This window comes from Coturnix japonica, chromosome 7 (genome assembly GCF_054131305.1).
Source record: "Coturnix japonica strain WE chromosome 7, WE-NBRP24, whole genome shotgun sequence".
NCBI lineage: Eukaryota > Metazoa > Chordata > Aves > Galliformes > Phasianidae > Coturnix > Coturnix japonica.
The window spans coordinates 19,036,127-19,064,070 of record NC_140669.1 but is presented as its reverse complement, the minus strand read 5'-3'; the positions used below and the strand labels follow the sequence as shown (position 1 = coordinate 19,064,070).

The window sequence follows — 27,944 nt, the reverse complement described above, 5'->3', positions numbered from 1 at the left end:
TTGTGCAGTGTGAGATGCATCATGGAGGGAGAGCACACAAAAGGATCTGCATGGACTTCTCCAGTCGTGGTGCATCAGTTACGGAGGGGTTTGGAGATACAAACGTATCTACATATAAAGAACATTATGGAAGTGTATCTCATGAGTAGTGTCCAGCCTTACTTGCCGCACTGTACAACATTTCAGTCACTCCTGGATGGATCTTCTAAGAGTTTGTGTGAGGACTTCCATAGAAAACAATGTTAGGGCTCAGAATGGTTAAAATATGTCTCCAATCAAAGTAGTTTATTCTGTTCTGGTTTGTTTACAGATCTACAACACATATATCCAAATCTGATTGGGTCAAAGTGAAATTTAACAAAAGATACACTTCTCAACGCGGCACGACATCGCTCAAATCGCACAGAGGGCAAAATAAAACCCCAAGGAACATTTTGTACCATTGCTGTCCAGCCAAACACCAACACCAGAAGGTGGGGAGGAGAGCGGGGAGAGGAAAGAAGGGAGGAAGAGCAGAAAGAAAGGAAAACGTGGCTGCGTTGGCCAGAACTGGAGGAATGAACGCGTTTCTCACAATGGGAATTCCATCCAGGTCCTGTCTTAGAGGATGCAGAGGGAGCCGCAGTGTTTGTAAACTGCAAAGTGAGCATCAGAGAGCTTTGTGAGGAATGCAAAGATTTGGCTAATCCTTAACTCGGCGCTTGTAGTGCTAGATATGGCAGAATCTCGGGGCGAAGTGTGCCGTCGGGGGAGACCTCAGTGCTTTAAACAGGAGTATCTCTGCGAGCCCAGTGAGGGATTCAGCACAGCTGTGTAACTAAAGAGAAGGACACTCGAGGTTTCAGAGCATCTTTCCCTTTTCTCCCTTCTTTTATTTTCCCTCCTTCCTTATATTTTTCCCATTCTCCCCATGCATTCCATGGCAGAGGCAGCCGAGACCATCCTGGTCAGGAGCCCCGGACCCGGCTGCACGTTTCTGATTGTCAATTTTCTTTCAAAGTTTATTTTCTTATGATAAAAAACATGAGGAAAAGCTCGGGCTTCCAAAGATGTCTACAAAATTGATTTATGGTTAGTATAAAGACAACAGTATAAATAACAAAGGAGGCGGCAGCTGCTGCACGGATTGCTATGGAGACCCTAATGAAATTAGCGCTATCAGAGGGTGTGGGGTTTTTTTCTTTTTTTTCTTTTTTTCTTTTTTTTTTTTCTTTTTTTTCCGCTAAGCTTCTAATTTCTTTCCTATTTCAGATAGCCAGAATGCAATTAAAAAACAAAAATAAAATAGAAAAAGTAAATAGCCCACCGAAAGGTGTGCGCTTGTACCCGGTCAATAAATAGGTGCGAGGCTCCGCGGGCAGGGCCGGCTCTGCACCCACCGCGGGGCCGGCCCGGCGAAATAAATACCCGAGAAATAATTCCCTTTTCTTCTTTCTTCGTGAAGTGTAACGGCTCCTCGCGTGACGCCGCGGTTTGTTTCACCCTATTAATGACTTACACTCGCTGTCTTAATTAATCCTTACACAAACTACGAACACCAGCCACGGTTACGACTGCTCACCACTACGCTCCCAACGGCTCGGGCCGGGCGTGCTGACGGGCGGGGCGGCCCTGCGTCGGGCTCCCGAGTGTCGGCGAAGAAACTCTACCAATAGCCACATAAATACATTAAGACGAGGATAAATAATCAGTGATACAAAAATGTCTCGCTTTCAAATAATAAATAGGTATCGTTTAGTCCGATGCGATCCTTACGTTACGGAGGAATTCATAAATTAACTCGTCGGAAATAAGCTGGGCGCTCACAGCTGCTCTAATACACCTCAGCGCGATGCGCTGCTACCTCTACGTGATCCCTACGACTTACCTCGGGCACACCGCTACCAGCTACCAGTCCCCGGGTCGCGGCGTATTGCACTGCCGTGCTCCGAGCAGCTCGGAGCAGCAAAGGGGCGGCCCGGGGGGCACGCACCCGCCCCGTCGGCCCCGTCCCGTCGGAGGAGTGAGGTAATAGAGGCGAGCCCGCTCCGCTCGCCGCCGCCGCTCGGCCGCTACAGGTGCGTGAGCTTGGGGGCCTCCTGCAGCCGTCCCTGAGACGCGTGGTGCGAGGAGAGGTCCGTGTAGGTGGGGTGGGGGTCGCAAGGTCCGTGGTGGTGGCCGCCGGGGATCTGCGCGGCGCAGCTGTAGTCCACGCTGGCGGAGGAGGGGTGCTGCAAGTGGCCCAAGTTGAAGACGGGCCCCGAGGCGGGCATGGAGTCCACGAAGTTGCCTCCGACGTAGACGGGGCTGCCCTGCAGGCCGGGGTTGCCGAAGCCGCCGCCGCTCTGCAGGGGGTGCGGCTCGTACTCCGCGCCCGCGTAGCGCTTCTGCTGCGGCAGGCAGCCGCCCAGCGGCGCCGTGTAGGCGGCCAGCCCGTACATGCTCTGCTGCGCCTTGGCGAACGGCGTGGGCGACGGCGCGTCGTAGCCCAGGCCGCCGACGGCGGGCAGCTGCCCCGAATAGCCGGCGTGGGCCGCGCCGCTCAGCGGGGGGCTGCGCTCCGGGGACTGGCCCGCGGGGGAGTGCATGATGCCTTTGGCTTTCTGGTCCTTTTTGTACTTCATGCGGCGGTTCTGGAACCAGATCTTGATCTGCCGCTCGGTCAGGTTCAGCAGATTGGCCATCTCCACGCGGCGCGGCCGGCACAGGTAGCGGTTGAAGTGGAACTCCTTCTCCAGCTCCACCAGCTGCGCGCTGGTGTAGGCGGTGCGCACCCGCTTGGAGGCCGGCCCGGGGGGGCTCTTGTCCTCGCAGCTCTCTCCTGAGGGAAGAGGCACGGAGAGCCGTTGGTTCCCCACGAAACCCCCCGGGATCCCCGGAGCCCTCCGCCCCTCCCGCTCCGCGTGGGACCGGGGACGGCCGCCCACACCTCCCCCCTCCCCTCCTCCGCCGCCTCCTTCGGGGCCCTCGGCCCGCGAAGGTTCCGTCGGGGCCGCGTCCGTCGAGGAGACGGGATGGGAGTCCCCGGGCTGCCTCCCGCAGCCGGGCTGCAGGCGTTGGGATGCAGGGGAAGGCCGTGGCAAGGACATCGGGCCAGGGGGCGGGGGCTACCTGAGGGGGGGCAGGTGCTTTTCTGCTTGGAGTTCTGCCGGGACTCCTTCATCCAGGGGAATATCTGCTTGCTGAGGGTGGCGGAGGCCGAGCCGGAGGCGTTGGGCCCCCCCTTGGCTTTTTTCGGGGGGGGCGCGCTGGAGGGATTGGGCGGGGAGGACGGCGGCAGAGCCGGGGGCTGCTGCTCGCCGATGCCGGGGGGCTGGCTGCCCCCAGGGCCGCCCCCGGCCGTTCGCATGCAGCTGCCGCCCAGCTCGGGGCCCTTGGGGGCCGGGCCGCGGCCGGGCGCGGAGCCTTGCACGGAGCAAGCGGAGCCAGGGTACTCGCCGTCCAGGCCGGCCGCACCGTAGGGCTGCTGGGCCGCGCCATAGGGGTAGGCGTCGGCCTTGCCGTACGTGTAGCCCCCGAAGAGCCCCGCGTTGTCGTAGTAGGCGGTTTTCTGCATCTTGCTCTCTGCGATCGCCAAGGCCCGCGGCCCCTGCTCAAAGATCATTGACCGCCGCCCCGCGCCTCACGTCGTCGGCCCGGGCCACTCGCCGCCGCGGGAGCCACCTGGGGAGGGGGACAACGGGAACACAAGAGACAGCTTCAGTGTGGAGCAGTGAGGGACACCGGGGAGAGAGAAGGGACGTTAGGGATGGAGTAGGGAGCATCAGGGAATGAGCAGAGTCAGCAGGAAGGAGAAGGGGCGCCAGGGAACGAGCCACCCGAGCACGATGGCGCTATGGAGGAGCAGGCACACGTGACGGGGTCCAGAGGTCTCTTTCTCGAGGCCTCTGGGCACAGACCATGCTCGGGTCCCGGCTGCGGGTGGGTGCCGTCCCCGGAGACCCCCGGGCCCGCACCGGCAGGAACCCCACGGCCGCCTGGCGCCACGCGTGCGCACGGCCGCGCGGGGCTGACATGATGGATGGAGCCGCGCTGCAGCCGGGCGAAGGCAGACAAACCCCGTCCCCTTTGTAAACCCGGCCTTTCCTTCTTCCCCGGATTCCTCCGGAGTTAAAGGATAACCGACGCCATTCACTAACTTCACTTTGCACTATAAAGGATGTCGCAGGTCAGCTCCCCTATTTTTATTCCGTGATGAATTAAAATCCTTCACCCGACGTTTCTCGTCCCTTTCATTCGTCCTCAGCAGAAAGAACCTGAGACACTGAGGATTATTTTTAGGGGACGGTTTTCACTATCGACGTTGGGGACCTCTTTTGGCGGCCTGCGAACTCTCCCCGCCCCCCGATCGGGCTGTTAGGGCTGAAAATGGACGGAGCGAGCCCCCACCCCCCGCGTTGGGCTGTTGTTGCGTTTGGGGCAGGGTGGTACCTTTCCCCAGCCTGCAACGCGGGACTTCCACTCTCTTATTGTGAGACAGGAACTCGCCCGCAGTTTTGTTAAAGCAAAATTCCCCGTTCTTATTTTTTCGCTGTATTTTTCTCGTTGGGTTGGGTTCTTCTCTGACATTTTCAGTAGTTCTAAAGATTAACGCACACTTCGGCTGACTATATAGGCCCGTAACTCAGCGTGTCTTACGAGTCTGTTGTATTTCTACAGGGTTTGAGCCTATTAGCATACCAGAGACAAGTAGCTAGAAAAAATTAGAGCAGTGTCCAATCATTACCATTTCTTCAGCCCATACTCATACACCACAGCAATGGCACTGCTCCTTCCCCCATAGCGATTGGTACCGCCGATATATTCCCTAAAATTCCGCTCGAGCCACGGCCATGCGGGGACATCGCAGCTGCTGGGGCAGCTGAGCCCCCGGCCGGGCCGCCGCCACCCCGTTCTTCCCAAACAAAGCCTGGGATTATAGGGGGGCCCGGAAGGGATGGGGAAAGAGCCCCTTTCCTCTCCTGAAGAATGGTGGTTAAAGAGCATCTAAGGAAACGAGGGGAGGCGATTCAGATGGCTTGTAATAAACTATGATGATCTTGACGGGTCTTGTAAGTATTTTTGTGCAAAATAACTCCGTCGCCCGTTTCTCCCTTCCAGCATCTGCATTTTTGGGAGTTGAGGACTGAGGACACGCGGTAGCACGGTGCTGCCTTAAGTGTGTGCTTTTATGTGCCTCGGAAAATAGAGCTCCCAAAAGGATAGGCAGAATCTTAAGAAAGAATATTGCTGTTAAGCTGTTAAAAGCCTTATTTCTTTTCTGAAATACCAACTGCTTGTGAACTCTGCTTGAACCTACAAAGGAGGCTATGGGCCATAAATCACATGGACAATGCTCAACTGTTCGGTGGCTCATCTTTAGATCTTAAAAAGAGAGAGAGGGAGAGAAGGAGGAAGAGGGGGACCTTCCAGGTTTTGATTTTCCACGAGTGCAGGGCCCAGGGTGATGTTTTTGTAGCCGACACCAAAGCGAGGGCCCGACACTTGGTTCGACCAGAAACAGCCTCCAGGGAAAAAAGTGACATCCAAATGGCGAGGCCGAGCCGTGGGAGGTGGGCTCGGAGGGTAGGGAGCCGCGGAGTATCCACGGCTGTGCCTCGCATTTCCCTTCCTCCTCCCCACAGAAGTTAACCTCAGCTGAACCTCCGGACACCGCGCACCATAATGGGGCTCTTTGTCCCAACGCTGGTTCCAGCGTCTTTGGGGCTGCCCGTCCCCCGCTGCGGACCCGCCGAGCCCCGCGCGAGGATGCGCGCCCACCCCACGCGTGTGCGCGGCCGGAGCCGTGGGGCCGGAGCTCCCATATTAAGCAGCTCCCTACTAAAACTTCCCCCGCACTTAATTCCGCTTAGGATCAATATCTCATATGATACGGAATAAATAAAAGGCGGTGAGAGCGGCCAGCGGAGCGGTTATTAAAGCAGCCGGAGCTCTCAGGGTGCATATCAATGCACCTGTCATTGTGGTTTGTAGCAAAATTTATGACTGCGAGTGCTGTGGCAGTAAACGCTCCGGCCAGGAATGAAAAGGAAAACACTTCCCAAGCCCCAGCACTTTCAGAAGTGCAAAGCAGCCTGCGCGTAGGAGGGAGCCCGGCAAAAGAATTCCCCACTCGGCACATTTCCCGGCTGCCGGCCCGGAGGGAGCCCCATATATAAGGGACGCGCCCGAGCCGGCAGTGGCCCGGCCCGCGGGCAGGAGCCGGGCGGCCCCGGGGGCGGCTGCGGGACGGGACGGGGCGCGGGGCCGGAGCCCCCCGGTCGGCGTGGGGCTGTCCGGACAGAGCCGGGGCTGCGCTGAGCGGGGCCGGGGCACCTGCTGAGTGGGACGGCGGGCAGGGCGCTGCGCTGCGGCCTCAGGGAGCGGACGCGGACTCTCCGTCCCCGGGGAGCCCCCAGCTTCCCCGGCCGGGCTCGGCTCGCCCGTCCAGCCCGCCGCTTGCGGTGGGGCCTGCCCAACGCTGCCGTAGCTTTGGCCTGCGGAGCAGCGGCTGAGGCGCGGGCCGTCCGTTTCCCGCAGCCCCGCTCCTACCGAGGGGCTGCCGCGGCTGGGGAGTGGGAGACGGATGGAAAAGGAAATTTAGAGAACTCACCACACTTTTGTTTTTTCTTGAATTTTGACCTTAATTGTGTGTGTAGGTTCTTCAGGTTCCTTTGGATAGTCCTTGGGCGCGGACCTGCAATAGAAGTGAGAACTCTCAGCGGAAGCTGTTTTGTTTTGGACTTTCTTCCTTAGGACTTTGTTAATAAACGCGCGTCTCGTCCGCAGCCCCTCACCGTGTCTCTAAGTCCACGTCAGATCTTTTACCAGACAAAGGGCAGACGCTTCTCTTCATTTATTAATAACGCTTTGAGAGAGGCGGGGAGCAAAAAAAAAAAAAAAAAAAAAAAAAAAAAAGCGAAATACCCCCAGACTGCCACCACCAACACTGCGGAGGAAGAAGGGACAGGGGGAGATCGGCCCAGAGCGGGCAGCACGGGGATGGGACCGGGACCGGGAGGGGACACGGACGGGGACGGGATGAGAGAGGCCCGGAGCCGAGGCCCCCACCGCTCCCCGAGGCGGCCGCTTGCTCAGGGGGCTCCGCGAGAGCGGAACTACCGCGGGTCCTTCCCCCTGCTCCTCGGTCCCCATCCGCCAGAAGAGACAGAGAGAGAGAAGCGAAGAAATCCCGGCGCTGAAAACACCCCGCAAACGTTTGTGGCTCGAAAGGCACATTTCGCTTCTGGTTGTGTAAGGTGTCGAGTCGGGACTTTAAGAACTTCAGAGTGCCAGAAATCCCCCACAAAGAAGCCCGGGTCATTATAAAGACGATATCTCGCAGCCATAAGCCTTTGAAATGACCTTTGGCTCGGATAGCAATAACTCACCCCTTAATGAACAACCAACGGAAGCGCCTCCAATAGCTCACAACACAACAGACCCTACAACTTTCCTCCGCGTCTCCCTTCTCCCAGCCCAAACCCGGTAGGATGCAGCGTTACCCCTTCGAATCACCTTAATTTATGCTGGCAAACCGGAGTTGGGGAAGTGGAGCTTCACGATTACACACGGTGCTCGCTCAGGTTCTTGGCCTGGGCCTGTCCCGGGAACGTCTTATATAATATATGCACGTGGGCGTACGTCAACTTTAAGCGCTTTATTTTTTTAAGCAGAGTTCATTAGAAATAGCACTTCGCGGCCTGCGCAAGGAGAGCATAAGTGGGGCTGCGCAGAGAGCGCCCAGCCAGCCCGCTGGTGATGAGCGCGGTAAGTTTTCATTTCGTGCCTAATTAATTATCGACTTCTCTTCCTTTTCTGAAGAAGCCTCAGAAGCCGCTCTGGATGCGCGTTCCTCGGCCAGAGGCCACCAACCCTGCAGAGCCCCGACGTTCTGCAGTGCAGAGGGAACCGGGCGCTGTGCTCCCGCAGCTGCGGCGGAGTTTCAGGAGCTCCACCGGGGAAATCTTTACGATTATTCAGGCGTGGGCCCAATATCGGTATTATTGAAATTTTAGGTGAAGTTGTAAGTGAGTGCTTCCATCGAGCCAAATGAAATGCTGCTCGCAGTAATTGGATTCAGCTGACTAACTTGGCAGGCCAGCAGCTCGGAGGCATACAGCTAAGAAAAATGTTCGCTGCCTTTAACTTCTCATCGAGCAGAGCAACGCGCAGCACAAGGACGCGCGCACACACACACACACAAGCGAACAAAAAACAACTTCTTTCTTCCCTTCCCTCTCCTCACTGTCCGGCCGTAGCACTACCCCACTACGACGCGGGGCTCTGTGCGGGGTTCCCCGCAAACACAGCCTGGGAGCTCCGTGCAGGCCGCGGGTCGGGGCCGGGGGAAACTGGCCCTGGGTGGGGGGGGCTGCGGGGAGCTGAGGCTGCTCCCAGCGCTTCTGAGCGGCCGCAGCCTCCGGGGACTCCCAGGCAGGCACCGTCCTGCTGCTCCCACCGCCCAAACGCACCGGGTCGGCTTCCCGGAGGATTAATGTCACCGCGAGCTGCAGCAGCAGAAGCCGGGGGCGCGGGCTGCCAGGTAATAGCAGGACCAAAACAACTGAGGGGAGAAGAGGGCAGCAGCCACTGAGAGACACAAACGTGGGGGGAAAAGACAGGAGAACGCACCTGGAAGGAAGACTTCTGAGGGGCTGCATTAACCGACGAGCCTGTTTGAGATCGCACGTTACAAACCAGCACGCCTTCCGCCCCCCCGCCACGGCAATGAGTATCGCGGTGCTCCATCTTACTTTGCAAGGGGAGCATCCAGCAAAGTTGTCTCTCCCCCTTTTCTTTGTTATTTTCAATCCCCTCACTGAAACCACCGAAAAACGGAGATAGGAGAGGGATAAAGCTTTTCTCCCAGCCCTTGGGAAGGAGTTCGCCTTTTATTTAAGCAGCATAATAAAAGGTAGAGCTTAAAGCCTCCAAAGGAGGTGGAGGTGGATGTTAACTCCACGCGTTATGGGCAGAGATTACAAACAAATTCCAGGCGGTCTCCGAGTAAAGGCGATAATGCAGTCCCTGTGGGTAAGGGTCCCGTTTTGCCATGCATTTCCTTACCTGTGTGCCAATTTATCATAACCTGGGCTCCTCACTTTTCAGGCTGTGCGCTCGCAGTTCTTAGAATACATCCTTCCCCCTTTGTCTGCAGACAGTACTGTCCTAAACCTGATCCTGCGGTTTTACAGACATTTCCACACCAGAATTCCCGATAGAATGGGAACGAGCACGGGCTCGGCTACCAATAAAAGAGAGCGAGTGGAAATCGGAATTTGGTGGGGTTAAAAAAAAGAAGAAAAAAAAGAAAAAAAAAAAGAAGAAAAAAAAAAATCAACACACGGCCCTTCAGCCATCAGCCTCTCGGAATCAAAGGCAGCAATTGGCCGCCTCTCGTTTTGTTTTGTTTTTAAATCGTGCGGCCATTGATGAATTTTGGGGACGAGCAGGAGAAAGCCCTTTATAACCAGAAATATGGGCACTGCCTTCCAATACAGCCGCGTTTGCCCACGTGATGCCGGGAGCAGCTCTCCGGGCCGAGGCGCAGCAGCTCCCAGCCGGGTTCCCCCGCGCCCCGCTCTCGGCCCGGGGCTCCGCGCCTGTCCGCACTTACGCGCCCGCCCGAGAGCCAGGAAAAGGGTGAATTCCGCGGGGTGTTCCCAGGGTGCAGAAATTGCCGGCGGAGGGAAAGGAAAGATTTGGGACCGGCCGTGCGCCGGGTGGAATGGGGAGCGTGGATTTTTGTTCTCTCCTTCTCCGTCCAGCAGGCGGGCGGCAGGGACTAGCCCTGGCTGGAGGCTACAGAAGCGTTGGGGAAGAAAAAAACGTAACAAAAACCCAACGAGAACTCATGACATTTGTGCGTGTGTGTGTCTGCCTTGAGCCTGCCTCCCTGCTCCCTGAGCAAGCTGAGCCCAGAGCAAACCCGATACGTATCCGTCATGTGCGCTCACAGAGCTCGCCAACAATTCCAGCTCGGATAAAAAATACATTTATTGGGTTTTCTCTCTGATTTTCTAACGTATCTGTAGCTATAAATACACCAGCCCTAATCTAACATCTGCTATGATTTCATTACCATCCAAAGCACGGTGATGTGACAGTAACGTATTGCCCTACGATACCAACCGTAAGTGCATTGTAACATTTATCTAAATTACATTGCTTTTCCTGACTTTGCAAACCAGTTATAAAAAGATTGGAGTCCGGTGATGGAAGCGTAAGTTCAGTGTAAATTATTGTGTACGGCTTCGGATTTATAATCCTATATTTCTTCGAAACGACGCACTTAAATCTCGCCCCGAGTAAGAGGTAATGGTTCTTTATATCCTTTCCGCCTGCCATCTATTTCGGCGTCTGAGCGCGTCGCGGAGCCCCGCTCGTGTGCCCTCACAGCCCCGCACCTCTCGCCGTGCTGAAGGGCTGCGGGGTTCGGTGCGGGGCTGCGGGGGCTCTTGGCTCGGCGCCCCCGGGCAAGTCCCGCAGCCGTGGGGAGGCCGCTCGGAGGCTCCAAAAGGGGCCGCTGAACCTACACATGGAGGCCGGCGGGGAGAAGGGTGCGCCTCGGCACCGCCACCGGAACGAAGGCATCGCAGGGGGACCGCAAAGCTCCTAAGGAAATGTAAATCCTTCGCGCCGGTGGGACTCCGGCTTTGCGCGAATTTGTCTCCAGTAAAGGATCTAAGAGTTCTTCAATCGGAGCATATGTTCATAGAGCAATAAAACAGAAAGATTTACAGTCTCCGCCCGCCCCCCAGCAGCCTCGCACCCTTTCAGGAATTACTTATGATGATTTATAACAACAACTCCGGCAATTGTCAAACTGATAAAATAGCCCGGGCTATATGCGGGAATAAACGCTCTTACGAAAGGGCCGCGATTTATGTTCGGGTCCATTTTACTGCGCCTCTTGGAGGAGTTGGGTTTCCTTCCCGGGCCAACGGGATAATATAAAACTTCATTGATAAAAACGTGGGACTCGCGGTGAAGTAGCGAATCTGTTCCTTAGTCACTACCACAGCACATAAACATTTGTCATCTTTGAATAATTGAATTAATGTGTTATTGTTTGAATGTATAATTCATAACATAGGAAACTTTGTCTCTGTCCTGCCACCGAAACGGAAGTAATAAAAAGCTGCAATCTCGGATTTTTTTAGAAATTACTCCGGCAAGGACAATAAAGAATATCCTGTTTGCAGAAAGCATTTCCAGCTGACTCCGGGATTTAAGAGAGAAGCCTCAGCCTCCCGGTCCGTATTTCACGGAGTTGGCGGAGGGTGCCTTCCTATCAACCCAACATCTTCCCCCCCCCTCCCCAATTTTCCCCTATCGATCGGGGGCGAGAGGCGCTGCGGGGCAGGGTGCGCGGTCCCCTCCCCGCGGGGCCGGCACAGAGCACGGCCGGGCGGCAGCGGCGCTGCGGGCGGAGCGGGGCGGCCCTGCGCGCCCGCGGTAGCCCCGCTGTCACACGAAGAGCGGCACGATTTACGACCCCTCTTGAAAAGAAGTTGAGGGCCTCTCGGCTGCTCCGGCAGCGGGCGGCAGATGCCCTGACAGCCGCATTGTTCGGCTCGGCGCGGCTCCGCGCCTCTCCGCGCCCACCGGCAGCCTCTCCTCCGCCGCTCCGCGCCCCGCGTCCCCGCTCCCTGGGAACCAAAGGTCACCCGCTCCGGCTGCCGGCCGCGGCCGGGCTGCGAGCAGGAAGCGGCGTGCCCTATTTGTCACGGGTTTGACAGCTAAGTTCATTAAGGCTGAAATAAGAAGAAATAAAAGCAAAAACCTTTACGTACCGGGCGGCTGTTTTTTCGGCAGCTCACACGGAGCTAGGTGTGCGGAGAGAGGGGCTGCGCCCTTTGTATATTATATTCTTGGGATCTCTTCAGTTTTCAAGTCTGATAGAGTCCTTTGCTTGGCAGATTAATGACGACTCCGTGTTTCTTAAGGGACGTGCTGAATTAATTATTTCGCGAATCACGTGGTCAGGACTTGTAGAAATCTATTCTTATCATCTTCCTCGCACTTTGAAATTCTGCCTGTTATGACTGTTCCTAGCACGATTATTTTGGTCTCTGGGCTTGCAAAAGGAAAAAAAAAAAAAAAAAAAAAAAGAAGAAGAAGAAGAAGGGGGGGGGGAGAGGGGGAGAAAGGAAGAAATCAGGGGAAAGGGCCGACCAACATGGCCGTTGGCAGCGGTGCGGCTCCGCGCGGAGAGGTCCCTATTTACTGTACTGTACAGTGCGCGGGGTGTGCTACGGACTGCGCCTCGCCTCTCCATTCTTACCTTAACGACTAGCGGCCATACAGCGCGCAGAGCCGTATTGATGTATCGGGGTAACAGGAGGAGCCATTAAACAGCAGAGAGAAAGTATAGTCGCTGAACGGGTCTCAGCGCCTTAACGCGGTGCTGTGGATGCGCGGCCCCCGCTGCCCCGAGGGCTCACGCGGACCGCGCAGCGCTGCTCGCCCCTTCGCGTGGGATGCGGCGCTTTGGCCCCGCGCCCTGACCGCGCTCCGAGGGGCCGGGTCCTCCCTGGCATCACTCCTGGCACCGGCGCAGGGGCTGCGGCGTTGGCTGAGGTGCTTACGCGGGACTGGAATATAATGGTGTCTGCCTTGGGTGCACGGGACAATCTAAACTCTCCAAGTCTGCGTTTCTGTGTGATCTTTCGGTTGTGTCAGGCCAAGGAGTGAAACTGAAAGCCTCTCACTGCGCTGTATTTTCAGCTTGTCGTTGCGCTGTATTTTCAGCTTGACGTCGCTCTTCCTGGAGCCACACGTCTGTGTGGGGACCGAGGTGGCTTCAGGTGGGGCTCCCGCTCCCACCACACACGCACAAACTCGGCAGTCGTTCTAGGAGGGCTTGTTAAATGCAAAGCAGCAGCAAATGGGTGTCAGGCGCTTTTAACTGCAGCCTCAATGTAAATACAGGCTCCAGCTTGGCCTGGAGTCACACCACGATGGCGGGGCCATCGGCAGACCTGTTCAAAGGGACATTTGGACGGATGCAATGCGGAGTCACTCGTCTCTTAGCATGGTAATGACGGAAGGGACAGGCTTTTCGCACGGACCCGCCTCGTAGGGGCTGCTGGTACAAGGTACAAAACAGAATCTATTTCTCTACACCTTTTTATTATTTCAAATGTATATGGAGGCCTTACATCAAAATTACAGGCGACAATCAGTATAAATAACGCTTTAATCAATGGCAGCAAAACATTTGTGAAGTCTGTAGAAGCATCACACTTTAACAGAGCAGAGTATTGCTGGGCAACACGAGCATGTAACAAAGGCTTCGACACACAACGTTTCATCCATGATGAAAATAAGGGGTTCCCTCTCCTGCATAAAGTGACCCTGGAAGAGGGTTAGAAGTCACACAAAATAAATCTCGGGTTCATTTTCCACGGGAGATAATGGCCAGTGGGTGCTCCCGGTCGTTGCTGCCCACATTCCTGACCCTTCGGAGCATTGGCAGCTGGAAACCATTTATTTGCGTTGGTGCTTTCTGCCCCCAGCTCCCATATTCCTGGGGCTTACAGAGCAATGACAACTCTGTAAACTTGCGGTGCCCCGGCCTCGCTCAAAGGGACGTGCAGAGGGCTATGGGAGCCGCGCCTGCTGAAGCCAACACTCGTCCCGGAGATATTAACATTTCAAAAGGCAATGAGCCAAATTCTGCTCGCAGCTACATCCTTGTTTGACTGCAGTGGGCGGGGGAAGGAAAGCTGGGAGCAGAATTTGGCCCTCTAACTTGAGGAGCGATCTCGCACGATAAGGAGCACAAAGCGAGGTCTGCTTATCCAGGGACATGATTTTCTGGCCTGGCACCACAGAGGCCAAACTTGGCATCTCCCATCCTGAGTACCGCGTTCTTCCCTCTCCGAGCCAACTTGTCACAGACTTTGAGCAGGCAGCGGGGGGGCGGGAGGGGTATTTTCAAGGGGAGCAGCTTGGGAGAGGGTTGGGTTTTCTTTTTCTTTCTTTTTTTTTTTTTTCCCCTCTTTTTTTTTTTTTTCCTTTTTTTTTTTTTCTTTTTCTTTTCCTTTTTTGTTTCTTTCTTGCTTTCCTTTATCCCATGTTCACACGAAGAGGGAAGGGAGGGCTTTGGTCAGCTCCGGAGACGCAACACAGGAATTGGATGGAACAAAACTTGAAAACTTGCCTGAGGAATTCCCTCCCCAAGCGCCGTTGCGAGCTGCTCTCCATGCCAGAGAAAGGGAAGAGCAGTTTGGGTCCAAAAGGTTAAGGGTTTAGAGGTCACTCTTCCCGGCTGAAATACAACTAATCGAATAGAAAATTTGTCCTCTGGGTGAACCTGTTCCTGCAATTTAGCCGAACTTCAGTAAAATACCTTTTCAGCTTCTCAACGTGAAGGCGTCAGAAAAAAAGACGTCTTTACTATGTATGAACTCCGTGCTTTTTGTCGTAGAAACAATGATGCGAATAATGCGGGAATATCCATCTTTAATATCACGACGTGGAGATATTCAAGTATTGCCATGTGCAAGTCTGAGAACTGGGCTAACCCCGAGGAGGAACAAAGAGTTTTCTCCGGGCTCTAAAACAAAAGAGCAAGTCTTACAAGACACTGTGCGGACTGCTAGGGATGAGAAAAGGGCAGAAATAAACCGCTGCCCGTAGTTAATCCCGCCGAATGCCCTCGTTTTGAAAAGCTCGCCCTTTATTTTCGAATTTATTCATGCCCTTTTTTGCAGTGTTTTCCCGAGTGAGCTCGGGAAGCAGCGAGTCCTCGATGGGAAGCACTCAGCCCAGAGACGAGCACTTTTAACTTACACTGATGTTTCAACCTCCCTTTACAGAAGTGCAGCTTCAGCACTTGCCCCGGCTTTCCTTCTTTACCCTTCTCTCTTTAATAATGGGATCATCTAGTTAAAATCTCGATGCGATGGTCCCTCTCCCAGGCTGCCCTCGGGGATGGGAGATAAGGGCTGAGCTTAGATAGCACGAGCAGGGTGTAAAGGGGCAGGTTTGGCTGGGTTGGGACTCAAAACGCAGGCTCAGCGCACTACAACTTTGGCACGATATAAGCAGCAGCCGTAGCCAAATACGTGGTTTAAGAGCAGCTCTGCTCCCGTGCAAACCTCCCCTCCTTCCCTCAGTAACTTGCTGAGATTTCCAACAGTTCCAGCCATGTGTCGAGGGTTGCTTAAGAACAATCACTGCCCTTAAGAAAAGAACCCAAACCAAACCTACCCAGCAAACGTAACATAGACCAAAATAAGAAAAAAAGAAAGAAAAGGAACTCAATAAACAAAGCACAAAAACGAACCAGCAACCCATACAGCCCTTCCCTCTGTCTGGCAGAAAATAAATCTAAACCCAGACGGAAATCATGCATGTAGCTTTGAGCTCTGAATGGTTCTGACCATCCCAGAAATCACATTGATTTTTCACTCCGGGGTTTTCTTTGTGGTTTATTTTTGCCTTTTAAATGACGTATTGCTGGTTGAAAGTACAGCGCCGAGCAGGGCAGACTCTGGGCAGAGATTTCAATCCCGTTAACCCCGGTGGCACACGGTACGGAGCAGGGACGCTTCTCACAACAAAGAAGGAAATGCATAAAATGGGACCAGAAAGTTGTGTACGTTCAAGACAAGTAAACATCATCCGTGGGTTCATGAGACTGGGAAGGAGGGATGCTGCATTTCAGCCCCCCTTTCCCATTTTTTGGTTTGACTTTTCTTTTAATCTTCACTTTTCTACATAACAAATAAATAAATACGCTAACACCATCAGGACACAAAATAACCCGTTTTCACTTAATTCCTATGCACATCTTCTGAGACGTTATGGAAATGAGCAAGTATTTTCATTACACCAAGGAAGGTAAAGCAGCACAAAAAGTTCACAAACGCGAGTCTTTGTGTTCAAATAAAGGACTATGCCATAAATTTCCTGTCCTCAACTGGCCCCAAAAGCATCACACTCGCTGCGTGGGATAAAAAGACAACTAAAAGCAAAAATCCCAGAATAAAGCCTCAAACCTTCACTTTCAAATCCAAAACTGAAACACAGGACAGTTTCATTTGCAATGATTTATTACTTTTTATGGACAGAAGGTCTCGTTTAAGATTTTCCCAATTCCTACTGCCTGTATGATGCTTTTTTTCTTTCTTTCTTTCTTTCATTTTTTTCTTTCTGTGCTAGCGAGAGGCAAATAAAATAAAGTCCCAAGTAGCGTCATTTAGTCTCCTTTGTACCACAGTACCTTACGGAAAGATGGCAGTTTCTCGAGTCCTTGGCTGCTACACGCAGGTTCTGCTTGGATAGTGTCACTTATGTACAGTACTGGTCAGAATCGAAGGATGAAATGGAAAATTTCACCTCTTCTATAAAGTTGTCAAGTCAGTCTGATGGTCCTTGGGAACAGTCTGTAAGTGGGGGTTAGAACCGGAGGAGGAAGACCTGCCCTTAGTGTTGGGCAGTTTGTGGTCTTTTTTCCACTTCATTCTTCTGTTCTGAAACCAGATCTTGATCTGGCGCTCAGAGAGACACAAAGTGTGCGCTATCTCGATACGGCGGCGCCGGGTCAGGTACCTGTTAAAATGAAATTCTTTTTCCAGTTCTAGGACTTGCTGCCTGGTGTAAGCTGTTCGGGAGCGCTTAGGTTCCCCTCCGCTGTAATTGGGGTTCACTGGGAAAGAAACACGGAGAACTTTATAGACCGAAGGGGGACTTTCCGCCTCGCCTTCCCACGCGGCCCCAGGAGCTCCGGCGGTGCCCGGCGCGGCCGTTCCGCGGGGCCGGCTGCTACCGCGGTTCCTGCGCGGAAGAGCCCCGCACGCCGACGGCCTATTTCCTCGGCAATAAAAATTTATGACGAGTGTAATTGGCCGCCTCGCCTTAAAGCCTCGCCAGGGCTCGAGCGAGCATCCCTGAGGACACACGCGGGAGCGGGGTAGAAGAGCAAAGTAAGAAGAGGATCCTTACCCGAGTTAACATGGACTTTCTTCATCCAGGGATAAACTACTGCTGGCTGCTTAACTGCTGACCCGTGGGGGGCTTTGAGGGCTGGCTGCTGGCCGCAGGCTCGGGAGTTGGACATTGGAGGCGGAGGACAATGCTCAGCTTGGCCGGGGAAGTGGCTCGGAGGGGCGGACTGCTCCTGTCCGTGACCCCGCGGCTGCACGGCGGAGCCCTGGGCACCGGCGCAGCCAAAGGGCTGCTCGCTGTAGTTTGACCGTGGGTAGAGCCCCTGGTGCTGGAAATCGGAGCCCTGCGAGGCCCCGTAATACTCGGCCCCCTGCTCGCCTAGGTAGCTGCTCTGCAAATATTCCTCGCAAGGAGGAAATTTGGGATCCACATACTTAGAGTTCACCATATACGAACTCATGGCCATTAATTTCGGAAGGTAGAAAATACTAATTTTTCTCGTGTTGTCTTTTTTTCTCCTTCCATAGAGCCCTCCTACTTGCTGTCAACTGAATAAAGTTAGGCGTGCATGTGACCGGCCCGGCCAATGGGGAGGCGGGGAGCCGATCACCGGATTTGTGTGCGCCTCAGAATTTCCACGAATTTAACTAAATAATATACGCGGAGCCCAGTGACCCCTCCGCGGCGGGGTTCGCCCTCCGGGGCCGATCCCGGAGTTTCGGGGCCATTCCCATCGTGTGGCCGCCTCCCTGCCCCCAGGTGCGGGCAGCCTTTGTCTGAGCAGAGCCCTCACCTCCCCCCCAACCCCCCTCCCGCCCCATCCGCCGGGCGGGATGGCCGCCGGGCTTCGATACGAATAAAATCTCGAGAGAGACGTGGAGCGAGGAGTCGGAGCGGGACGTGAAGGGAGGGAACCGATAAGGAGGCGAGGAAAAGAAAAGACATCAAAGAAGAGGGCAATATGATGTACAATAGATCTGTCCTGTCTTTGTCTCGCAGAGGTCATCCAAAAGTTACCAGAATTTCGTTCTGCTGAATAAAATTAGGCAATCAGTAACTTCTCATTCACTTTGCGACCTCAACACATACGTGTGCACACGTGGGCACGCACGCTCGTTCGCACACTCACATACAAAATCTGTGCTTGTGTGCCTACGAAAGCATCCAGATAACGAGAAACTGTCCACTTTTGGCCACTAAAGTTCAGCCAATTGCACTGAGACGGCTTCTAATTGGGTTAAAAACATCACGGGTTTAAAGAGAGAAATTCAGTCTTCGCTCATCAACATCCTTCCTGGAGCACAAGGAAATACGTCCCAGTGAGTCGAGCGCTGCTTTCGCCGCTGTCGTAAATATTTGGGTGAGATTTGGACGCACGACAGAGAAATTCTGGCAGCGCCCAGCACATCGGGCTAATTTATGGGGCTTTTGTTAAAGATTCGCTCACTGATTGGCAGACTTCTTTTTGCTTTTCTCTTTTTTTTTTTTTTCCCTTTTTTTTTCCCCCCTTTTTCTTTCCCCCCCAGATTTTTTTTTTTCTTTTTCTTTTTCTTTTTTTAGATCTCCTGAGATCACTCGTTTAAATCCACAGTCTGCCAGAGGGAGGTAGGGCTGAACGACCAGGGGAATTCTCAGAGACGTTCTAAAATCTGCTTAATGGGAGAGAGGCGATAAAACTTTGGGGATTTCTCCGTGTTCAACACACACACGTCTTTTGGTTCCGTCAGTGCCCAAAGCCCTGACCGTCTGCAGAAAGGTGAAGTTTTTGCATCGACCATATATTCCCCTAGAATCGAATCTGTGACTATATGAATATCACACAAATTCGGTTCTACAGGGTATATATAGACAACGTAATAACGTTCTGTTTTCACCTACCCTACAGCAGCTCCCTGCAATCCTTATTCCTTACTGTCTTCTGAGGAATGCCAACTATTCTGTGGGGACCGAGCTCAGAAACAAGGCTTTGAGGGAAGGTGGGATTTCGGGAAGGATTCACGGCTGTTAGTATTGACGAAATGGAGCTTTACGACTCTGCACCAACTGATGGCGACGAATTTCGGCTAACGCATCCCCACAAGACCTGCTGACGGCTTTAGTGCTCGCCGTTTTCGTCCTTGCTACAGAAAACGGGCATTCCCAGACAAAATTCGCTATTTAGAATGTTACTAGTTAAAACCGCACAGGAAATAAAGGGTACATCTATTTATCCTGGTCCGAATCTGAAGGCATTCTATCTAGTTAGAATTTACCCACTCGAAGAAAGAAGGAAAGAAACAAAAATCGAAACAGAAGTAAAACAGCCAACAGCAGAGACAGCGATGGGTGGAAAAGACGAGGGTAGAGCTGGGGTGAGCGGGTCCGGGGAGCGGGGGGCTGCCACGTTTACCTTGGTGCCATTCTGCTGCTCTATGCTCTCCATTATCCCGCGGGAGCCGCAGCTCGCACCCTCCCAGGTTCTCCCGCGTAGCGTTTATGGTGAAGGGCAGGGCGAGAGGTCATCCCAAATCATTTGCAAACACATCACCAAGTTTCATTATTTTTACTTTGCCGACAGCAGCACACAAGAGTACAAAAGTTCACGAATTGTGCCTGACCCAGCTCCTCGCTGCTGTCCCGCGGTCAACCTCTTCTCCTTCCACTATGTGAAACAGGCGACATAAGGGCAGATAATGGTGGGGTGCGACACATCCAGGCGCTGCAGAGGGCGGATTTGGGGCTGCTGCGTTCACCCGAGCATTGAGCACCGCTCTGCTCGCTGGGCTCCATCTCGCAGCTGCCTGAGCTGGGGATGCCGTTTGGAAACAGCTGCTTTGCTACGGCTGCGGTGGCACCATCCTCACAGCAAGTGCACCTCGAAACCATCCTGCGTCCCCATCCTCTCTTTACTTTTTTTCCTTTCTTTTTTTCTTTTTTCTTTTTTTTTTTTTTTTTTTTTTTAATTTTTTCTTTCTTTCTTTCTTTTTTTTTTTTTTTTCCCCTTCCCTCCCCTGGCATATTTAAGCCTCCTCCCAACTATATTTCAGAGCCTCTTCCTGGTTTCCCCTCCTCTCGCCGAGGGGAGGGGTTCCCCCCGGGGTTCTATTAACCACCGACCGAAGGGGCAGGGAGCGTAACCCCCCCAGCTCGCCCATGGGGCAGCTCCGTGAGCAAAGAAGCAGCCGGGGGGGACGCTGAGGGGCCGGGGAGCTGTAGCCCCCTCTCTGCCTCATCTTACGCATTTTCATATTTGTTAGACGCTGTGACCTGAGTTTCACCTTATTGCACGACTTGCTCAGACAGGTCAAAGCCAAAGAGTTATTGATGAACAAAAGCGTTATATATTCACCTCCTGTTCAACTGCCCATACAGAGGGCTTTTGATCTATCTGCCTTTTTGTATTGTGGTTCATAATCATCACGCTAAATGTACGTTAGCAGAAAACGAGTAATCCGTACATGGAGGGCCGGCCCTAAAACAAAACGCCAAGGGCACCTCCGAGGCGCGGGGCTGCGCGAGCAGGGAATTACCTATGGGACTAACCCAAAAACGCAACGCTCGGGGCGATTGTTTATCTCGCACTTAAAGGGCTCGAAAACCCATATCGCCACACAGGGCAAAACGAGAACGAAGAACCAGGCGAGAAGTAGTGAAAGAGCTTATTGAGCAGGGGAGGAAACGGGGAGAAATGCAAACAAACAGAGCTCCGCTCCTGCGCGCTCGCCCATCGGAGCACAGCCTGCCGAGCGGGGAGGGCAAGGCGCACGTAATGAACCTTCACACACCGCAGCCTTTCCCTGCCGTCTGAGGGACCAGGCAGAGCCAGCCCGAGAGGCAGCACCGAGCGTGCAGCGTCTCGCTGCGTGTCCTGCAGCACACTGCGCTGCTCTCATCCTCTGCTTCACGCGGGACCAGCACAGAGCTGGAGAAAGCCACCCCCTCCGCGCCGTGCCCACCTCCCCCCGTGCCCTCCCCCCTCCCCAACGCTGCCGTCCGGCCCTACAGCACAGCATTGCCTGCCCGGCCCGGGCACCGCCACCGCTCCTCCTGCCAGGGCTGCTCCAAAAGAAGCAGCATCACTGCTCCGGCCCGAGCCTTCTAGAGCAGAGGGCAGCACCCCGAGCCGCCCTGCAGCAGCCAGGCACCTGCGAGCCCTATAATAAACCCCTCTGCCTCAACCAGGGCTGCCCGCTACATGGCACAGCAAAACGGTCCCCAAAGCCTTAACGCGCTGACACAGCTTCGGTTGGTTGGTGGCAGCGACATGCAGCAGGGATACGGCGCTTCTAATTGCTCCCCTCTGAGAGGGAGAAGCGGTGCTTTCAAAGCACTCAGATTTTGCGAGAAATAAGAGGTCACTTACCGCTGGTGCCCTTCCATGGTGCCGGACCTGTTGCAATACAAACGTTTGTTACTGGCGATTTCCACACGCGGGTGATAATTCTGGAGAACTGTTACAGAACGCGAGTGATGGATGGATGGAGGCAGAGGAGCGGGCAGCATCCCGAGAGCAGCGCGGAGCTGGGGCGGGTGGGATGGGAGCCCCTTTGAGCGGGGACCGGGCGGCACACGGGCACCCCTCGGACACGTGCCCTCCCGATCTGCGTGTGAGCGTTCACCTTTTAGAGCCATAGTCCAGATTTTATAGCAGATAATTACTAAAGGGATGGAAAGTCAGACCTCCCTCTTTCACTGGTGGCAAGGAAAAAAAAAAAAAAAAAAAGAATAACAAAGGCCTTTTTTTTTTTTTTTTGGTCGTTTTGTGGCGTTTCAGTCACTTACAAATGGAATATTCAGATCACCTTCGCTAAACTTTACATCGCTCAGGAGATGGCACAGTGTGCAGAGCAGCACCGCATCCCTGCTAAGAGCGGCAGAACGACAATCCTATGGCAACAGATCTCGGACCGCTCTAAGCCCGTTTCCCTTTAACATCACACAATTATCCAACAGTAAACTCGAGCCACGCGTCTTTGTTTGCGTTATAGAAGGATGGATCTGACCCGAACTTTTCTTCAATCCTTTTAAGAACTGCGTTCATATATAACATTAAAGGAGACAAAAACACGCATTCGGTCTCATGCTCCCGAAAAGCACTGGATATTTAGAAGCAAAATGCCAGTTTCTGTTTTGTTTTGTTTTCTTATTTTGCTGTAAGCCGATTTTCAACTCCAATATTGCATCTCTATGATATATTTGTGGGAGTTGTTGTACAACAGCAAAGCAACAGCCCGGATATCGATAACTCGCTTCCCAAGATTGTTTTTATGTTATATATACATATACATATATATGTTTTAGCTCTGAGCACTCCGGATAGCACTGCGAGGCCAGTGCAACAGCATCAGCTCTTCGACTCCAAACATTACAATACCATGCCTCTCTCTCTCTCTCTCTCTCTCTCTCTATATATATATATATATATATGTATATGTATATATAATAATTATTATTTTTTTCCCGGTCAGTTTCAATGAGGATCGTCACCACGTTCGCCAGCTTCGGCCAGGGCACATGGAGCCCCCAGCCCCGCCCGGCCCAGTTGTACCTGCCCGATCCCGCAGGCAGAGCCCGGGGCCCATCTCCCCGCCCGCAGTGCCCGGAGGCTGACGCCGACTTACTGCGCGCCCGGCGCGGGGCCGGGGGGAGCGGGGGCACCGGGGAGCGGGGCTGCCCGCACGGCCGCATTCCCGCAGACGAATCCCTGCTAACACTTCCCCGATTACTGCTTCCAGGAACGAAAGCATCTGCACTTGTATGCTCTTAAACTAATTTATGGTGGGAATTATATTTTGGCTTGTCAACTCTCAAGCCATAAAACAAAGTTTATTGGAATCACGTGCTCCTAAATAGCCACTCAGGACCTATCTCTGCGGAACCATAAATAACCTTCAGCTTTAAACTTTTATTCGCTAAATAAAGGTCCGCTGGCTGCTCTGTAAGCGGGTGCGGGGGCGGGCGGCTGGTCAGCTCCGCGGCGGCTTTGGGGGGAGCATCCCATAGGGCGGTGGGTGTGTTCCGTGTCCCTTAGGCTGGGGGCGGTGCACCTCTCTGAGTGCCATCTCTGGAGGCACAGAGGAGCGTGTCGGGACAAAACGCGGAGTTAGCTCGGGGAGGGGGTCCGTCCCTCCCCGGGTGTTTGTGGCATTTCAATCAGACGGTCCTGGAAAGTGGTTTTGACTCATTCCTCTCGCGCTGTGCCACGGCCGCGGGCTCGCCAGGCATTGAGGGACGTCTGCAAGCGACCAAACTGCTGGGAGCAGCGGGCACCGGGCTTTGGGAGAGAGGGAAGTGTGAAGGCTGCCACAATTAGATCTTTGAGGACTGGAAGTTTGAGGAGAGCTATAAAACAATAAAACAGCTCTGGTGTGAAGGGAGCAGGGTGTGAGTTAACAACTGAGAATTTCAAGGAGCCCAAGCACAGGAAGTCAAATGTCCCTGGAGTCACACGGCCGCTTCTGCACAAAGAGCCCGGGCAGTAGTTTTCTATCACGGCTCCGAAGCAGCCAAGAGCTGTTCGGAGGGAGCCAGGGGGGTGGTCCTCCACCCGAGGCAAGGGGGCATGTCCGCCCCGTCGGGGTCCGGCAACACACGGCCGCGGACAGCAGCACATCTCTCCGACTTTGCCTCTGGGGCTCGGCTCCTCACAGCCCGGCCCGAGGGGGCCATCGGCCGGCACCTGCCTAACGCCGGGGCGGGGTCTCCCCTGAGCTGCTCTCGTTCGGCTGGGGGAGTAATCCCCGACACTGAAGTCTGGATTTACCTAAAACGGGCCCTTATTTCTCACCCTGCTCCTTAGCTTGTTCGACTCTTGTTCGATACCTCAGCCACTTGGCATCACCCACCGGCTCCCTGTCCGTTCTCCCTGCCCACTGAGAGGGCAGGTGGCTGCTAACCTGGCAGCCCCGAGGGCAGGCAGAACTCGTGAGGTGGAGGTGGGAGAGAGGTGAACCGTCAGTCTCTGGAAGATGGGGAGGGCGTGAGCTGAGGGCAGATGTGTCTGAGAGGTGCGGGGATGGGAAAGGACTGTGGGATCCGAGGGCTAGGTGGGAGGGAGGCAGCTCCCTGTGATCTAGGCACGACGTAAGTTGTTCTGTAATTGGATAATAGTAGCCATGAGATGCTGACGGGGAAATTAGTAGGATTTTCACATTTCCTATTCTGAAATGCAGATGTGAAAGTTGACTTTGAAGCCCTGGCCAGTTCCTTCCCCGGGCTTGTATGGCAGCTCCCATTTTTGGGGCTGATGATCTGGAGACGGATAAAGTGTGGAATGAAGAAACCCCATAATAATTGCTTTCCCTCTGGCAACAGTTGCGATAAAAGGGTTGGGGAAATTGAATCGCACAGGTCAAACACCGTCGCCTTTGCTGCTCCGTGCCAGACACTCAAACAGCATCCTGCCCCCAGGACCGCACCGCCACGAAATGACAGGCTCCGACTCTCGCTTTGAACAACAACTGAGCGCCTTGATAGCGTCCAACACATTATCGCTCTGTGCTTTTATCGCTGCTCCGACTTTCCGCCCATTCTCCGTGCAGGATGTGGGCACGCAGAGGCCCGGGGCGGCCCCAGCGGCAGCGGAGCCCCGGGAGCGGGCAGGGCGGTAGCGAGCCGCGCCCCTACATCAAACGGGAACAGCGCGGAGGCACCGCGGGTCCGCGGGGCGGAGGACATGGGGAGGGGGGTAGAGAGGGGAGCCGGGGCCATGGGAGCTCGCGGCTCTGGCAGGAACGGCCCCGGGGGCGACCAGGGTCATGCCCGGGCACAACGAAATGAGGCGGAGGCAGGGAGAGCCTCCAGGCACCGGAGTGCGTGGGGCGGGGGCGCGGAGCCAAAGAGGCAGGGAAGGAGGCGAGAAGGCCGACACCAGCGGGCTCTCTGCTCCGGCCCCTAGCGCTGCCCGTGTGAAAGGCGGGGGGGTACGCGGGACTCAGGACGGGCGGGAGGGTCGGCGGTGGAGCCACGAGGACGGCTGACGGGGGTAGAGCTCCGGGGCCTCCCCAGGAAAGTAGCAGAGGGTCGAGCGGTGCCCCCCGCCCTCCAGTGGTCTCTCCCGTGGGCGTGGGCCGGGCCCGGGGCTCGGGCCCGGGGCTCGGGGCGGGCGGCGGGCCCCTCTCCCGGGCAGGGATCGCAGCCAGGCTTGTCCTACAGCGCCTTCTCCTGGAAGAGGCCGTGGGACACAAAAGTGGCTGGTGGCGGTGGCGGGCCCCGCCGCGCCCCCGGCGGCCGCAGCGAGCTCAGGCCGGCGGCCCCAAGGGAGGGCAGGTGCCCCCCGTCCGCGCCGTCGGGGCCGGGCGGCTCCGGAGCGTCCCCGCGAACCCGCCCGCGGCCGGGCCTCGACAGCGGCTCCTCAGCCACGTGGCCGGGCTCTCGGGGGGCTCCCCAAGCCCCCATCGGGCACTCCTAGAGGCACCTCCGCGGGTCCGCCGCGGGGGGCGACCGGCGTGGCACAGTACGGAGGCACTAGAGCTGCCCCCACAAGCCCCTGGGACCCCTCCCCCAAAGGCATCCGGGGAGGTTCCGTGCTGCGCGCAGCCCCTCTGCTGCTGAATACCCTTTTATTGCCCCTCTCTCTGCCAGGGACATTTCCTCCGCGCCCGGCCCGGCCCCGCTCCCGCTGCACTCTTTATTGTGCCTCATCTCTGCCTCCCGCTTCCTGTTTGTTCCCCCGCACCACACAGCATTGAGTGCCGCACTGCAGTAGAGCCGTAAATACCTTTAACAGCTGCCTGCCAACCCGGGGGTGAAATACTGTCTTTGTTCCGATTTTTTTTTCTAACCCCATCGCCCACAAAACACCCCGCGAGAAATAGACCTGTTTGGGAAAAGCGAAATATTATGAGGAAACAAGGCAATCGGTGGCACTAGCGGAGTTTAGGAGCTCAAACCCAAAGCTCGTCGCTTTTATCAATCTGAGACCACGGGTCTCATCTCCCCTCGTTCTGAGTCCCCCAACTTTCGGGGCCCCGAGCTCTGCCCCGGGCAGCGAAGCGGGACCCGGCCCGGCCTTGGTGGAGCCCCGTGGTGCAGCTGGACCTGGGTGCCGCCTGCAGAACCCGCTGCCATTTCCTGGAGGTCATATTTTGTTGTTATTTTTTTTTTATTGCTCTTACGTCAGTAAAGCATAGGTTAGAGATCGCCTGGTTTTGGTTTTGGTTTGTTTTTTTCTTCTTTTTGATGGCTCATAAATTCTGTTACACACGAAGCAGGTGTGAGAATTTTGGCTGTGAAATCGGAATTGCACCAACAGGCACACGGCTGCAGGCGCTCTGTAGGTACAGAAACGTGCATAACCGTGCGGTCCTCATAGGTGCTGTGTGTACATACAGGCGTGCGGAAAGAGCTTGTTGTGAAAGGACACACAGAGGTGTGTTTAAGGAAATACACGTAGGTACGTGTGCGCTAATGTTAATGAAATGAATAAAATAAAGGAGGAAAGAGAGGAAGGAAGGAAGGAGCCGTTTAGGAGGAAAAAATGCTGACCTCCCACATACAGCAGTGGGATCGTAAATGCATCTGCGTGTGTGTGTGTGTCAGCATATGGACATACGCGCAGCAGAACCCGTACGAACATCCTGCGTTTGTTGTGTGATTTGCCCTCAGGCTACGAATCATGTGAAAACACCTCAAGGACGAGAATTTCCCAAACCGGCCGAGATTTATTACGAAGCAGCTCTAATTACGGTGCCGGCCAGGAGGGGCTCTGAGAGCAAAACCTAACGCTGCACAGCGCACTTTCCAAGTTTCCCAGAGTGTTTCAAAGCTGCGAACGGTTCCGCCCAAACAGTCCCAGCTCGGGGGCGGCTCCGCGGGCTGCGGGTGCCGGGCGGCTGACAGAAGGATCCGTCCGTGTCTGCCGAACGCGAACAGGGATGAGTCCCGCACCCGCACACCCTGCCCGGCCCCGGTTTAATTGCGGCATTTTGCTCCGCCGCTGAATGTGCGGCTGCTTTTGAGGGAAATGACGACGCGGTGAATTCCTACAGTGCAGTGGCACGATGCATTTCCGTCCCCGGGCGACGCCGGGAGCACTGAGCGCAGCACAGCGGCTTCCGATTGCGTGTTTTGAAAGTGCGGAGGAGATAGACGGTATAGATACACGCATTCTGGAAGAATGTATTTACAAGTGTGTCTATAGAGGAAAACAGAGGTGTGGACAAGTACATACGCACACGTAGGCAATGTAGATCCGGGTCTGTACACCCGTATGTATGCAATGCGGTACAGGATCTACGCGCATATGCAGGCAACGTGGATAACGTCTGCGTGATCGTTCTATCTCCTCTGCACATTTCAAACCAAACCCTTTTTATCGAGTGCTCGCCCACGATTTATTCAGCCGATCTATCCGCTCGCCGCGCTCCCATCCGCTGTACGACCGCGGCTCCGTTTCTCCTCTCCGCTTTGCCCCGCCGGGAGCAGCCGGGCCCGGATCCTCCCGCTGTGCCCCGCGGGGCGGGCGCGCCCGCGGCTGCGGGATCGGGGGCCGGGCGGGGGCTGCCGGGGCAGGATGGGGCTCGTCTCTCCGGGGCCGCCCGCGCCTTCCGCCCCCGGCGCTGCGGCGCAGACACCTGTTAGGTGTGAACTTGCACGAGCGCCCTTCCGCTACGGGAAAACGCGGCGCGCAAACACGGCGCAGCGCTTCGGCCCGCGGAGAAACCAAAGCACGGGGAAGGGGCGCTTAGCGGGAGAAGCGCGGTTCCTCCGCGCCCCGACCCTCAGCCTTCCGCCGCTCTGCGCGGGGCCGGGACTCGACCCGCAGCCTCTTCTGCGCCGCCCCGAGCGGCGGTCTGTATCCACGCTAATCACACCGAGAGCCGGCGCGACGGGAGCCCCGATAACGGCCGCGCTAACGGTCCCGCTGTTGCCCCGCACGGCGCCGGGTGCTCCGAGGGACAGGTGACTGCGCGGGGCCGGCCATCCGCCCGCGGGAGCGCAGTGCCGGGAGCGGCCGAACGCTTACCGGTGTGCGGCAGAGCCCGCGTGCCGAAGAGCCGGGGACGATCGCTGTAATCCATTTTGTGCCCGCGTAGCAAATCCGGGGGGCAGCGGCGAGCGGCTCCGCGCAGCGCCGCGGGAGGAGAGGCGTCGCGGGGCCGGGG

The 27,944-nt window shown here is 55.3% G+C and overlaps 2 protein-coding genes across 7 annotated transcripts; both read right to left on the bottom strand.

The window, feature by feature from the left end:
• Positions 1 to 1,219: 1,219 nt before the first annotated feature.
• HOXD3 (homeobox D3) lies at positions 1,220 to 27,944 on the bottom strand. 5 transcript variants are annotated; one of them, XM_015868452.3, is made up of 4 exons: positions 27,806 to 27,944; positions 6,572 to 6,655; positions 3,091 to 3,642; positions 1,220 to 2,800 (listed from the first exon to the last, which is right to left on the bottom strand). In XM_015868452.3, the coding sequence occupies exons 3-4, from the start codon at positions 3,581 to 3,583 to the stop codon at positions 2,052 to 2,054; spliced, it is 1,242 nt and encodes a 413-aa protein (XP_015723938.1). In that variant the 5' UTR covers positions 3,584 to 3,642; positions 6,572 to 6,655; positions 27,806 to 27,944; the 3' UTR covers positions 1,220 to 2,051. The 5 variants fall into 5 exon arrangements, with proteins under 5 accessions (XP_015723938.1, XP_085409457.1, XP_085409459.1 ...); XM_085553331.1 differs by lacking the exon at positions 27,806 to 27,944 and adding an exon at positions 22,461 to 22,588; XM_085553333.1 differs by lacking the exon at positions 27,806 to 27,944 and adding an exon at positions 9,028 to 9,165.
• On the bottom strand, positions 15,602 to 18,187 carry HOXD4 (homeobox D4). 2 transcript variants are annotated; one of them, XM_015868456.3, is made up of 2 exons: positions 16,918 to 18,187; positions 15,602 to 16,621 (listed from the first exon to the last, which is right to left on the bottom strand). In XM_015868456.3, exons 1-2 carry the CDS (start codon positions 17,324 to 17,326, stop codon positions 16,317 to 16,319), a joined length of 714 nt encoding a protein of 237 aa, XP_015723942.1. In that variant the 5' UTR covers positions 17,327 to 18,187; the 3' UTR covers positions 15,602 to 16,316. The 2 variants fall into 2 exon arrangements, with proteins under 2 accessions (XP_015723942.1, XP_085409463.1); XM_085553337.1 differs by having other exon boundaries at positions 16,008 to 16,524; positions 16,918 to 17,511.